At 39.2% G+C, this 14,182-nt stretch overlaps 1 protein-coding gene across 4 annotated transcripts in view; it reads right to left on the reverse strand.

Annotated features, from left to right (window-relative positions):
* The window catches only part of G2e3 (G2/M-phase specific E3 ubiquitin protein ligase), a 40,054-nt gene that overhangs the window by 2,167 nt on the left and 23,705 nt on the right, over positions 1 to 14,182 (reverse strand). For 3 of the 4 annotated variants that reach the window (XM_057782524.1, XM_057782521.1, XM_057782525.1), the window contains exons 9-15: positions 12,863 to 12,987; positions 12,628 to 12,757; positions 12,146 to 12,214; positions 10,848 to 11,155; positions 8,042 to 8,223; positions 5,173 to 5,345; positions 323 to 513 (exon numbers count right to left, since the gene is read on the reverse strand). In XM_057782524.1, the coding sequence (XP_057638507.1) occupies positions 323 to 513; positions 5,173 to 5,345; positions 8,042 to 8,223; positions 10,848 to 11,155; positions 12,146 to 12,214; positions 12,628 to 12,757; positions 12,863 to 12,987 (1,178 nt within the window). The remainder of the gene's footprint in view (positions 1 to 322; positions 514 to 5,172; positions 5,346 to 8,041; positions 8,224 to 10,847; positions 11,156 to 12,145; positions 12,215 to 12,627; positions 12,758 to 12,862; positions 12,988 to 14,182) is intronic. The other variant, XM_057782522.1, reaches the window with a different exon arrangement.

Below are 14,182 nucleotides of genomic sequence, written 5' to 3' on the forward strand. Positions count from 1 at the left end.
AACTTGAAAGTTAAAATTCCCTTTAAAGAATGGAATAATACAGTTAATGTTGACAAATACTAATGATGCAGTGGATAAAGCAGAGAGTTTATAATCACCAATTTGACTTTAAATTGAAAAAGATTAAGTAGAGATGTTTAAGCCTGCTCTTTGCTTGTTTTTTGTTTTTAAAGAAAATCACTTTCCAGCTTAAACTATATGTGTGTGTGTTAGACGTGTATGGAATAACTTGTTTCCTTTGCAAACACAAATAACAGCTTATTAAGTCATCTTAATGGCAAGAACAAAACCCTAATAAACATATTGCAAAGAATTCACATACCCTCTACAGCCTGTAAGTAACTGTTCCAGAACCTCAAGGTCTGTCCATTGGGCAATCCACGGACTGTGAAAAGATCACTAAGGGTTTTTGCAGAGAGATTCTCAGGTTTACGACAGAGGATTTTATGAAATACGTCTGGGTAAGCGTGAATCTTCTCTAAAACACCAAGTATTTTCAGACCCTGCTTAAAACTGGAGAAAAAAAGTAATGAGCAAACAACAAACATACATACATATATACATATAAGTTTTATAATAAATCTATCTGGCATTTTATAAAAAACTGATTAAAAAAAGAAAACAGTCCCACAAAACTACATGCATTTAGATATAAGATAAACTACTAGAATATACTTTCTCATCAAGAAGAAATGCATTAATGATGATTTTAAATCACTATCTTAAAAACTGTATTTTATTCAAAGTGGCAAATATCATAGTTTGACAAACTGCTCCTTTATAATATGGTTGTTAATGGAAAATCCTGAGTAATTCCCTGTACATAGGGTGACTCTTGACATTGCTCTCGGTTGCACACACACATACACCTTGCTTAGCATGCTTGAGATCCTAGGGTAGATCACCAGGACTATAAAATTTTAAGAACCCAAACCCAAAAAACAAAAAACAAGCTGGGACAAGAGGGAAGTTTAGATATCTTCAAAATACACGTAGAATAAATGGCACCACAACAAAGGTAAACTCAAGTTTGGACCAACACCTTTGAGCACTCCAGCATGGTGGGTGCAGAAAGTGTGGCGGGGAGCCCTGGGAAGGTAGAACTTTTAAAGGGGAAACGCCGTAATCAGGGAAGTTCATGTCTGTCGTCTAGGGACTGGATAAAGATAGCATAGGATAAGGTAGTTTCTGAAACTATTGGTCTGTTTTGGGCACAAAAACCTAACAAAGAGCCACAAATTACTGACAAGGTATCTTCAAGGTATCACCTAGGAGTATCTGGACCTTGTTAAATTTTATGGTCCTGTTCCCAAGCTCTTTAATTGACTATTTTCAGGGTATCTGTTCAAATTCTGTTAACACAGCACATTTCTGGAGCTGAGATAAGGTCATCCCCCCATATACATATATGAGATGAAGCTAGAGTTTGCAAAGCAGGTCTTCACATCAGAAGCATGTTATTGTTTCTGAGACTTCTGTTTATGAAATGTTGAATTAAATCAAGCAAGTAATTATTTTGTACTGTTACTTCTCCAGTATCCATTTAAAAACAAACAAACAACAAAAAATCTCAAAAAGATTTCTTTTGTTGTGTATGGCTTGCTTTGCTTCAATGCATGTCTGTCCACCATACAAGCACAGTGCTCAGGGGCCAGTGCTGAATCATGTCTCTAATCTAGCAATTTCAACCTGTGAATTGCCACCCTTGAGGGTCAAATGTCAGACATCCTACATATCAGATACTGACATTACAATTCATAACAATAGCAAAATTAGCTATGAAGTAGCAGTGAAATAATTTTCTTTGGAGGTCACCAATGTAGGACCCAGCCATGACAAGTTCAATAGAGTCTCAGTAGCTTACCCTAAGGCAATACCTGGTTCCAAGAAAGACCACAAACTGAGATCATCTAGGAACCATCAGACCATCCAAAGGAAATTCCTGATGTTCCAAACCTTGTAGATAGGATCAACTGCCAGCACACACCCATTCCCTTTTCACCAGGAAACCCCTAACAAATGTCAGCCAATCAGGGGTTCTGAATCTTAGAAATCCCTCACCCCAACCTCTGCTTATTATAAAAACCCCACCCCAACTGAGTAGGGGCTCTTCGATCAAGCTAATACATTGAACACATGGAGAGTCCAAGTTCAAGAACTTGTGTAAGAATAAATGATCTTATTTGTACTGCTCTTCAGTATCGAGAGGGAGGGGGAATGGAGTGGGGGGAGGAGAAGAGGAGTGGGGATAGGGAAAGGGGAGTGGGGGGAGGGGCAATATTTGGGAGGAGGGGGAGGGAAATGGGAAACGGGGACAGGTGGAAATTTTAATTAAAAAAGAATAAAAATTAAAAAAAATTAAAAAAAAGAATAAATGATCTTAGCTTTTATATACAGGACTTGGTCTCCTAGCTGGTTTTGGGGGGACTCTGTGACATGGTCATAACACACAATATGACGAACTGTATTAAAGGGTTGCAGTATCAGGAAAAGTTAAGAATCAATGCTCTAGCCCATAATACTATAGTATCCTTAAGAATTAGGATTGAATTGGGATTATTAGCCAGATTTGACAGCACATATCTGTAATCTTGGCACTTTGTAGGTAGAAGAAAGAGTAACACAGTTCAAAGTCATCCAATGTAAGGAGTTGGAGACCAGCCAAGCTTTTGTTGTTGTTATTTTATGTGTCTTGGTGTGACAGTGTCAGAACCATGGAACTGGAGTTACAGACAGTTATATGCTGTCATATGGGTGCTGGGAATTGAACCTGGGTTCTCCGGAAGAGCAGCCAGTGCTCTTAACCACTGAGCCATCTCTCCAGTCCCCAGTCCAAATTGTAGGTAGGTAGGTAGGTAGGTAGGTAGGTAGGTAGGAAGGAAGGAAGGAAGGAAGGAAGGAAGGAAGGAAGGAAGGAAGGAAGGAAAAGTAGCTAAAGCCAAATGTATTGGCTCACACCTTGATGCTATGATGCATTAAAAGAAGCAAAGAAGGAAGAATCTTGTCACATTGGCTAGAAAAGCAAGCATCAAACATTAAAAGAGCTCAAAAGAAGCAAGCTTAGAGGGACATGGTGGAACATACCTGTAATCCTAGGAATAGCTTCAAAATATAAACAAACATATTTATACTGATTAAGATACATCACATATTTGTTTAAAACCAATACTAGACTCAATACAAAAAGAATGGTAAAGCTGAACAAGATTGATTTGGGTGGTTGTGTGTGTGTGTGTAATAAATATATTTACTTTTTTTTTTTTTAAATGAAGGAGTTGGAGAGATGGCTCAGCAGTTAAGAAGACTTACTGTTCTTGCAAAGGACCTGGGTTTGGTCCCCAGCACTCATGACACCAAATCCAGGGGATCTAAAATCCTCTTCTGACCTCTGTGGCTCTTGTACACAAATGGTACACAAATGTACTCTCAGGAACATCCATATAAATATTTTTACGAGGGTGGGTTGAGATGGAAACAGAAGGGATTAGGTGAGGGGGGTTGGAGAGAGAATTCTGGGAGAGACGACCAGAATTGGGGGACATTTTAGAAGTGCCGTAGAACTAGTGCAATGGAAAGCCCCTAAAATCTACAAAGGCGACTCTAGAAGACTCTAGTAATTCGGGTATGCAGCCTGAACCTGCATCTGCAGGGACCAGGCAAGGCTTCTAGGGGAGAGACTGAAACCCCGACCCAGGCACAAAATCTGGGCCTGCAGTTGCCCTGCCTGCAAAAAGTGTGCGGATAAAGGTGGCACAGAATTTCTAGAAGTGGCCACCAAAGAACGGTCCACCTGGAGACCACACCGGGATTGGGAGCCCACACCTGACACTGCCTGGAGGGCCAGGAACCAGAGGCTGAACAGCCCAGAGACCTACGACAGAACAAATGATTCCGAATGCTTTCCCACTTTTCTAGGCACAGAGCAGAGTCTAGGATAATTGTCACAGAGCCTTCATCCAGCAACTGATGGGAGCACAAGCAGAGACCCACAGCCAAATGCTGGGCGAAGTTCAGGCAATCCTGCGAGATTCACAAAAATCAACTAATCAGGGTTCACAGGGGCTCACAGAGACTGAATTGACAATCAGGAAGCCTAAATAGGTCTGAGCGAGGTCCTCTGCAAACATTTTGTAGTTGTGCAGCTTGGTGCTGCTGTGGGACTCCTAACAGTGGGAGCAGGGCTGTCTCTGACTCCTTTGCCTGCTTTTGGGACCCTTTTCCTCCTACTGAGTTGCATTATCCAGCCTTGATATGAGGTATGTACCTAGTCTTATTGTTACTTGTTGTGTTTGGTTGTTATCTGTGAGAGGGCTGCTTTTTTATGAAGGGAAGAAGAGTAGAAGATCTGGGGGAGAGGGGAGATGGGGAAGGACAGGGAGGAGAGGAGGAAGGGAACTGCAGTCAGGACACATGAGGGAAGAACAAATACAAAAGGAATTCTGGCCAGGTGTAGAAGCACATTTCCTTAAACGTTAGCAGAGGTGGAGGGATCTGAGTTTGAGGGCAGTCTACTCTACACACACAACATAACAAGTAAAGATCCTATCGGAAAAAGGAGGAGGTTGGGAAGAGCTTGAGAACTCTCAAGTTTTTGAAAGTACAAAGGGTTAAGAATAATGCTCTGAAGAGTGAATTAGAGAGATGGCTCTTCCAGAGAACCAGGCTTAATTCCCAATACACACAGGGCAGCAGACTACAACTGTCTGAAACTTCATTCCCTCCTCTGGCTTCTGTGGGCACCAGACATACATGCAAGGAAACACCCATATATGGTGTGTGTGTGTGTGTGTGTGTGTGTGTGTGTGTGTGTAAATCCCCTTAGAAAGAGCAAGAATCAGCTCAGTATTTCAATCAAAGAATGGTTAGTACTGTTACCAGAAGATGACAGAGTCCAACCGTCATCACATGGATGAGTAGAGAGAGCAGTTCAAGTGGTTACAGTGAGTTTCCATTAGAAAACTGCAACTAATTCAAGTGCTGATTGTTTCTCCTTGACGATCGCATTCATGAGTTCTGAACAGAATTAGAGCGGAACTTCTGGTGGGAGGCTAAGCTTTACAAAGTGTCATTTTAAATAGCATTAACATTCTCTGAAATTAGAAATTTCATGTTTATTACCAAAAACCACTTTAAATTAAATTTAATAGAATCTTTAACATAGAAACCACTTACCTCTTCAAGGGTTCTTGGACTCTCTTAATAACATGGTAGAAAAGGATGTCTTTTACCAGCATGTATTTATCACTTAATGTTGTTATAAGTCTTAAGCATCCAATATTCTCTAGGTAGCTATAGCATTCATTTATTGCTGACTTTAAGCTGTTCATATCGGCTGCAGCATTTATCTGTAATAGGAGAAGAAACATTTATTCTGAATGAGACCAAATTTAAGATGATACATATTCTATATTCCATTTAAAAATGGGTACGTATGTGGGTTTCTATGAATACAGATGCCGATGGGGATCTGGAGTTTAAAGTGGTTGTGACTTGCCTGCCATGAATGTTGGGAATTAATCTGGATCTTCTGCTAAAAACAGCACCATGTCTTTTTATGTGTCTTTTGAGACAATGTCTAACTGGAGACCTTGGCTAGCCTAGACTTCTCTATGCAGAGCAGCTGGTCATGAGTACAGAATGTGCCCACCTCGGCCTCCCAAGAGCTGGAACTGAAGGTGTGCAGCGACTGCTCCAAACCACAGCCTGCACTCTAATTACTGGACCACCCGTCCAGTCCTGTACTCAACTCTTTAGGACAACAGGGTGGAATAAAATTATACCCAGAAATAAATTAGAGAAGTCCTTTACCACCCTGGAAGCCATATGATGGAAAGAGAAAAAAAGAAAAAATTAACACGCACAGGTTGCCTTCTGACACCCACATGTGCACTATGGCATGAACACATGCCACATCCAACAAGTACTACAGGCTATCATGTGCAGATTTCAAACATCTATGCATTCTTTTTTTTTTTTTTTTTTTTTTTTTTTGGTTTTTCGAGACAGGGTTTCTCTGTGGTTTTGGAGCCTGTCCTGGAACTAGCTCTTGTAGACCAGGCTGGTCTCGAACTCCCAGAGATCCGCCTGCCTCTGCCTCCCGAGTGCTGGGATTAAAGGCGTGCGCCACCACTGCCCGGCACATCTATGCATCGTATACATACCCTAAACATTGTCAAACTGTATGGCGGTATACTACATTAATGCTCATCTTCTGTGCTTTTTCTACAACTTTAATTCAGAGATCAAGATATTATTTTTTTATTTATTTATTTTTTTTGGTTTTTTGAGACAGGGTTTCTCTGTGGTTTTGGAACCTGTCCTGGAACTAGCTCTTGTAGACCAGGCTGGTCTCGAACTCACAGAGATCCGCCTGTCTCTGCCTCCCGAGTGCTGGGATTAAAGGCGTGCGCCACCACCGCCCGGCCAGAGATCAAGATATTATTAATTCAGCATTCTGTCTTTAATGATAAACCAGTTCAGCACACATAGCATTTAATAACTAAATGAATGAGCAAACAGGATATAGTCAAAATGGAACTTTTGGAAGAATCAGTAGAAGAAATATTAGAAAAAAATCTGAGTTTGATATAGTCTCACTAGAAATAATGAAAGTCAGACATGCCACTTTTATATACTAATAACTAGGATATACTTGGGAAAATATAATATTAAAGAATGAAAATGCTCCCTTTTCTTATAAATAAGTATTTGAGAAAAAAGCAAAGAAAATCTTTGGACTGGGGGAAAGTAATTAGCTTTTGTCTTATAACAGCAAGAAGGCTCAGCAGATAGAATCTTTTGCCACACAAGGATAAAGACGTGAATCCCATCCCGAGTCCCAGGGTACAGGGAGAAAACTGACTCCCAAAAGCTGTATCGACTGCTTACCTCCACATGTGTGCCACGACAGCACGCAACATACACATATATGTAAAAACAGAAACATGCCGGGCTTGGCAACCTCACTCTAAAATTTACAAAGGATAGGTATAGCAGTAAAGAGTACTTATTGCTGTTTCAGGGTGGGAGTTCTGCTCTCAGTGCCCACACTGGGTGGCACATACACAGAGATACACACATATAACATAAAAGGAAATCTTTGGAAAAAATACTTGTGATTTTAGCAAGGCCTGGTGGCACATACCTATCTAAAATTCCATCACTTGGGAGGCTGAGGAAAAGATTAAGAGGTCAGACCAGCCTGGGCTACAGAGGACCTAGATCAAAAATAAAACCAAAAGGACTCTAGTATCAGATGACTATAGCGATGACTAAGGCATCAACCTTTCTGTACGGAACAACGAAAGGATTTGCTGCCTCTCAAGTGAGACATTCACTGTTAAATGAGTTGGACATCACCTGGCAAGCAAATGGAACTGCATCTCCTTTTAAAATGCTATATTCAAGGCCCACTAGACATGCCAGCACTCCAGTTCCGGCACTCAGGAAAGCAGAGACAGGTGGGTCTCTGATTTTGAGGCCAGCCTACTCTTCAAAGTCATCAAGGGCTGCCCATCAAGAGCGAAACAACCAGGAAAAAAAAAAAAAAACATAAATACTCACTCTATCACTTCAGTTCCTTTAGTGAATCATATGATTTCTCCTCATCACATACACGAGGAATGACAAACACCAACTGGTCAGACAAACCCTTATCCTCAGGTCTCCCCTTACAAAGGAAAGTTTATCTGCTTCTAGGACGCATTATGGAACTTGCCAGACTATCTGTCCAGTCTTGGCCACTCTGACTGTAAATCTATGTAATATTAAATAACATGGAACCTATCACAATGTTCATCTCTATCTAGCTGACTCTTACCTTTCTTTTTTGTTACAAGACAGGATCTCAAGTTGTAGCTCTTAAAATTGAACTCTTAAATGGTGAAATTTGTATAGACATGTTCAACCATGCAGAGGCCAGACTGATTTCTGAATTGGTTCTGAGCTCTTTGGGTAAACATAACAGAGCCATCACTTATATTAAAATGCAGCTAGAATATAACTTATATTTTAATAAACAGATCTTTTTTTTTTTTTTTACCTTGAATATAATCTGTGTCACTTCAAAGTCTGAAACATCATCTAAAATTGGTAGGGTATTTTCTGGTCCATAAACAAGACAGTTGAACAAAGTCTCAGAAAAGAAACCAGGAGAAGGACCACCATGAACTAAGGAAATGGCAAGCATTTTGCCAGCTTCATAGTAAAGGTTCTCTTTCAGAGCTGTAAATACAGATAAAAAAAATAACTCAATAAAGTAAAAAAAAATCCATCATTTAAAATGAAGACATAGATAATAGCTAAAAATTAATTTAAAAATCTAAGCACTTGTAAAATAACCATAAGAAACTACCATCCTATATATGGACCTTCCCAAGAACTCTGTTGAATAGCTTCACCCTGGATATAGATAACCAACTATAGAACAAAGTGTAAATCTACGGGGAAAGTAAACTACCTATAACCAGGGGCTGCAGTGATGGCTCAGCGGTTAAGACACTTGCAGAGGACACGACTTTACTTTCTGCACACACAAGGTGGTTCGCAATAACCTGTAACTCCAATTCAACGGGACCTGGCATCCTTTTCTGACCTTTGAAGGCACCAGACACAAGTGGTATACACACATACATTCAAGCAAAATACTCATTCACATGAAATAAAAAATACAATCTTTAAAAATGTGATTACAGTTAATTGTATCACAATAAATGTAAATCCTCTGGCTTACTTTTGTCTGTCATTAAATTTATACATAGTTGGGTTCTGCTATATTAGATCTGAAACTTGAATAAGTTAAAAAGTATAGCTATTAGATGCATGAAACTAGAATAGACTGCAGTACAAAGCATCCCTTACTTGTGACTATCCAGGTTATGGCATTTTTAACTGTGAGACATAATGTTGCAATCACTATCGGTTTACGTATTCTTGCTCAAATACATCATCTGATCAGATCAATTCATATATATGGCATTAGGGAATCAAAGGATATGAACATTTTTAAGGTTGTTTATAGATTTACTCCCATATCACACAGTTACAGCATTAAGTACCTTTTAAATAGGTTATTTACAATGTGTTAGCAACTATGATGGTTGAGAAAGATATATAAATGCTAGCTTATACTTTAATAGTTCTTTAAAACAATTTATTAATAACTAACACTTAAAGTATATTTTTGACAATAATCATATTTGTAGCTACAGTCCACAGCTGAAAAGACTTATATGCACAGAGGGTAATGAAATGAAAGCTACTAGGTCGCTACATGCAGACTTGAATCAGGATTTAGAGTACATTTCTGTGCTTTACGCTGTGCCAAAGCTACCTTGAGAGTTAACATAACTATTTAGCACTGTATGGGGGAGGGCAAAGAACTAAATTTACACTATAAATAGAAAAAATAATTATGCTTCAGTTAATGATAAAGGAAGAAACTGAAATGTAATAAATCTTACTCCTTTTCAATTTCCTTGTTGTAGGAAAAACTCTTAAGAACACGGAATTGTTGTTTTCAAGTGTTTATTTCAACCAAAATACATCTTTACCAACAGCAAAGGCAGAAAGGAACATAAGAAATCTTTGAAAGAAAACCTTTAATTGCAGCACTTTAGAGACAGAGGCAGCCAGATCTCTGTGATGGGTTTGAGGACCAATCATGTCTACAGAGGAGTTCTAGTATAGCCAGGGCTACACAGAGAAACCCTGTCTCAAAACAAAACAAAAAAGCAAAACAAAACCAAACCAAACAACAACAACAAAAAGCAAAGGGGGAGGAACCTTATATACAAAATACATATAAGACTCAATCCCAAGGTAACAGCCCCACACTTGCTTCGCGTTTCCAAGACTCTAGGCTATGCCTCTCAGTGCATTAAAAAAAAAATCAAGTTACACATGAATAATAAAAATTAAACACAAATTCCATGTTGTAAACAGACACACACACACACACACACAATGCTTAATTATAAAAAAGAACAAAGGCTAGGTGTGGTGGCACACACCGTTAATCCCAACACTTGGGAGGCAGAGGCAGGCCGATCTCTAAATGAGACCGGCCTGGTCTACAGAGAAAGTGCAGGACAGCCAAGGCTACATTAAGGACCCTTGTCTCAAAAAACCAAAATGTACAAGAAGACTCCAAATAGTTATCCATTTCATCTGCTGACACTAATCAAATGATATTCAGGAAATAAAGTTTAACATAGTTACGAAATCATTAAACAGATTACTATAATACAGATAAAAGAATTGCTTTTTTAAAATTATATGCTGTCTACATGTGTGCATAAGGGTAGAGGGTGCCCGAAGAGGGCACAGGTGCTGGACCACCTGAAGCAGGACTTTCTGGTAGTTATGACTGGCTTGATGTGGGTGCTGGGAATACACTCAGGTCCTCTGCAAGCAAAGCAAGCATTCTTAATCACTGAGCCATTTCTCCAACCAGATATTCTGAAATCTTTATTTTAAAAATATCAAATTCTCATTCACCAACAAATGGAAATTATTTATTCCAGATATACCTAAAGAATCATAATTAAAACCAACTCTCTGGTTTTGGCTATACAAGCTATCTTCAGTATGTATAAGTGTTGAGAATTAGGTCAGTACGATAAATAACCAGGCCAGCTCAAGAATAACAATTATATTTTAATGGTTATAAGGGGAAACTCATGCTGGAAGAGTGGGAGGTCCGACTTCCTATCTGTCCGGAGGGAGTGGGCAGGAAGAGCGCGCATCTGGGTCCTCCCAGTTTTCTTTCCTGGGCTCCAGGTAGCCACACCTTAACTAGATGTGACTGGTTGACAGAGTTTCACCATCATATAATAATAAATAATTACCTTGAGAATTGAGAGACAAGTTCTTTGACAAAGACCCTTCAAACAAAGATGAATTTTCAAGATGTTCCATTAAGTGACTCAGAAATTCCTGCTTTGATACAGGATGTTCTCTTCCAAATTTTTCATTTTCATTAATATATACTACTTCAATGGTGTATGAAGGGTTAAACTTCTGACTCTGGAACTGCTCTAAGGCACTCCTCCACACACTGGCTTTGTTGATCCATAATCTCTTAGTTTTCTTTTTAATTTGAAATCCTAATTCTACCAATATTGTTGAAATGTCTCTCTTAAACTTGCTGCCTTGCCTAGAAAACACAAATTTGAATAAAGAACATTACTTTAAAGCAGTTTATGTGAAACAACAGATAGACATTAAAGTTGCAGTTCTTTTTGTTTGTTCTGTTTTTAAGTTCAAAGAGATAGTCTTTTGATGATACTAGAACCAAATCCAAAAATGTTAATCTGATTACCTACTTTTAAATTCCACCAATCTAATCATCTAATAATTTATAATTGTTTGCAAGAATACTGATGATTATTTGAATATCTAATTCAGTGGACTCAAATTTAAGGGTATGAAGTTCAAATTTTTACTTCCTGGCCAGTAGCTAAAACAACCTGATTGCAGCAATAATGTTCTTTCCATAGTACAGCTATAATTGATAATATAGCTGAAATTATCAACAGAACTCACACTCCCTTATGTATCTAGACCTAGACCAATAGCATCATTTATGAACTAATTAAAAGGCAAATGCGTGAGCCCCAAGGCAAGTCTGCACAATCAGAACCTCCGTGGGTTAGTGTGCATGTGAAGTCTGTACAATCAATCAGAACCTCCGTGGGTTAGCGTGCATGTGAAGTCTGCACAATCAGAACCTCTGTGGGTTAGCGTGCATGTGAAGCACACGAGTTATGCTTTCCATCGGCAGGGAGAACTCAATGTGCACGGATCATCTCTCTAACACTGTCCTGCTCAAAGACTGTAGCCGTATTTTATTATTGCAGCTGATTCCTTGATCCTTGGGAATGTCAATGCTGCTCCTCAAGCCATGACTGGACATTGGAACAGAAACAAGCAATCAATTATCTGTACTGCAACATCTTTGCAAATCTAAATATTAAAATTATTTTCAAACTATATAAATACAACACAATGAATCATTTTCATTTAAAAGTAACAAATTATTAGAGAGAGCTTTTCAGTTGAATTAGCAAAGAGAAATTATTGGCCTGAGTATCCTGCCATTAACTGTGTATGACGTAAACAATGGCTGTAACATCAAGAAACCAACCTTGGTGTTAAACACGACTTTGTTACAGAGGGACGCTGTGCGCTTAAAAACGGAACGTCTTGCTTTAGTCTGAAATCAAATAATGTTGTAAAGATATTTTCCAGTTTATATCTTTAAAATTAATTTATAGTATAAAGTATAAAATAAGAAAATTACTAAAATTGATTAATGTAGCCTGCTACCTTGCTTTCTGTTTTTCCTCCCCCACTCACTCCTCCCTTCCTTTATGATATGTGTCCTCAGGTATCCCAGGATGGTCTCAAACTCATTACGCAGCTGAGACCCTAGTATGTGACCATGCCGAGGTATTCTGTTTCCTCCCACCTTTCCTGACTTTATCCATCCCATGTTTGGTCCTACCCTTGAAAAATCATTTTTCTAAACAACTGTATAATCAGCTAATATCCTAAGTGTGTGTGGCACCTGAAGTCATAATTTCCTTCATAGCGATTTTTGTATTTTTCTAAAATTAAAACGCATACCTCTGTAATTCTTTATGATGGGTTCCAGCTGACTGTCTGGGGAGCTTAGATGACGGCTCTTCCAACAGGCAATCAGTAACTGTCACATTAGTAGAGTTGGCTAATGGGTGTTTGGGGGCCTTTCGGAAATCTACATATTTAAATCCTGAGGTTAGCTTAACAGATACACAGGCAAACGTTTTCAACAACATGCACTTAAACAAAAGCAACTTTATTCAAAAAGACAAGATTTTACCTGCACTGTAGCTGATTCTTCTACAGTCCAAACACTCCCAGTTTTGTTCCAGTAACTGCAACGAGGAGCAGGCTACATGTGTTCCGCTAGAGCCACAACACTGGCAGCGCTTTACTTCCCATTTGCTGAGGACACAAAGAAAAGTCTATTTGCATGTCTGGGAGACCGGATGCCATTCGATTACCACCTCAAGTCCAGCCCAGTCAGACACCATACCAGCCTATCAACGGAAGGAAAGACTACACCTGTAAGATTTCATTTCTTCCACAAAGTACTGAGTGACTTAGGCAGGGTCTAGCGAGGCACTCCAGGTCCAGTGATCTTCCAACCTCATCCTCCCTAGTGCTGGGTTCTAGAATGCCCTATCACATCTGACTCTAAAATATTTTCTCTCTTTCATTAAATGTTTATAATCTCTTCCACTACACATCCTGAACTTAAAAACCTAAATGAAAACATGCATACACACACACACACAGAAAGAATACAAATATCAGAAAGATTTATAATAGGGCTCAAACATTTTCCTTTACATTTGGAGATAGATTACATTCAAAGAAACAAACTACTGTTCAGTATTTCCAAAACCAAACAAAACCAAACAAATAAGTATTACTCTGACATCAGGTTTCGTGCACTGCAGTCAAATCTAGAGTTTGTTCCTGGCTCATATTCATATTCTCTCTCATCTCTGTTCCCCTCTCCTTGTCTCCACATAGGTCTACAAATTAGGGGTTTTGACTGCTGTGATAAAACCAAGATCAAAACTAACTTGGGGAGGAAAGTGTTTATAGGACCATCACTGAGAGAACCAGGCAGGAACCTGGAGGCAGGAACTGATGCAGAGGCCATAGAGGGGTGTTGCTTACTGGACTGCTCCTCGTGACTTGTTCAGCCTCGTAGAGAACCCAGAACTACCAGTACAGGGATGACACCACCCACAATGGGGTGGGTCTCTCAGATCAATTACTAATTAAGAAAACTTATGGAGTTCTCCCTTCTCAAGAGTATTTTCTGTCATGCTGACATAAAACTGGCCAGCACACAGTAGAAAGCAAAGGTATTGGACACAAAGCTTCTTTCACACTGTGTGGCTACGAGAATGCAGAAACAAATACATTCCCTGAATATATGGAAACATGGGTGTCAAGTCAGGGAGCTGTCTTCTAACCCATGTATGTGTGGGCACTGGTACCTGACCCCTCCTCAAACCATCAGTCATACTCATGCCTCTAAAAGAAGAGTTTATAACAGACCAGGCCCTCTTCTCAGTCTTTACATAACATGTTGAGCTTTTACAACTTTGAAAGTGGAAAGAAC

The sequence above is a fragment of the Chionomys nivalis genome, chromosome 10 (assembly GCF_950005125.1).
Source record: "Chionomys nivalis chromosome 10, mChiNiv1.1, whole genome shotgun sequence".
Classification (NCBI taxonomy): domain Eukaryota; kingdom Metazoa; phylum Chordata; class Mammalia; order Rodentia; family Cricetidae; genus Chionomys; species Chionomys nivalis.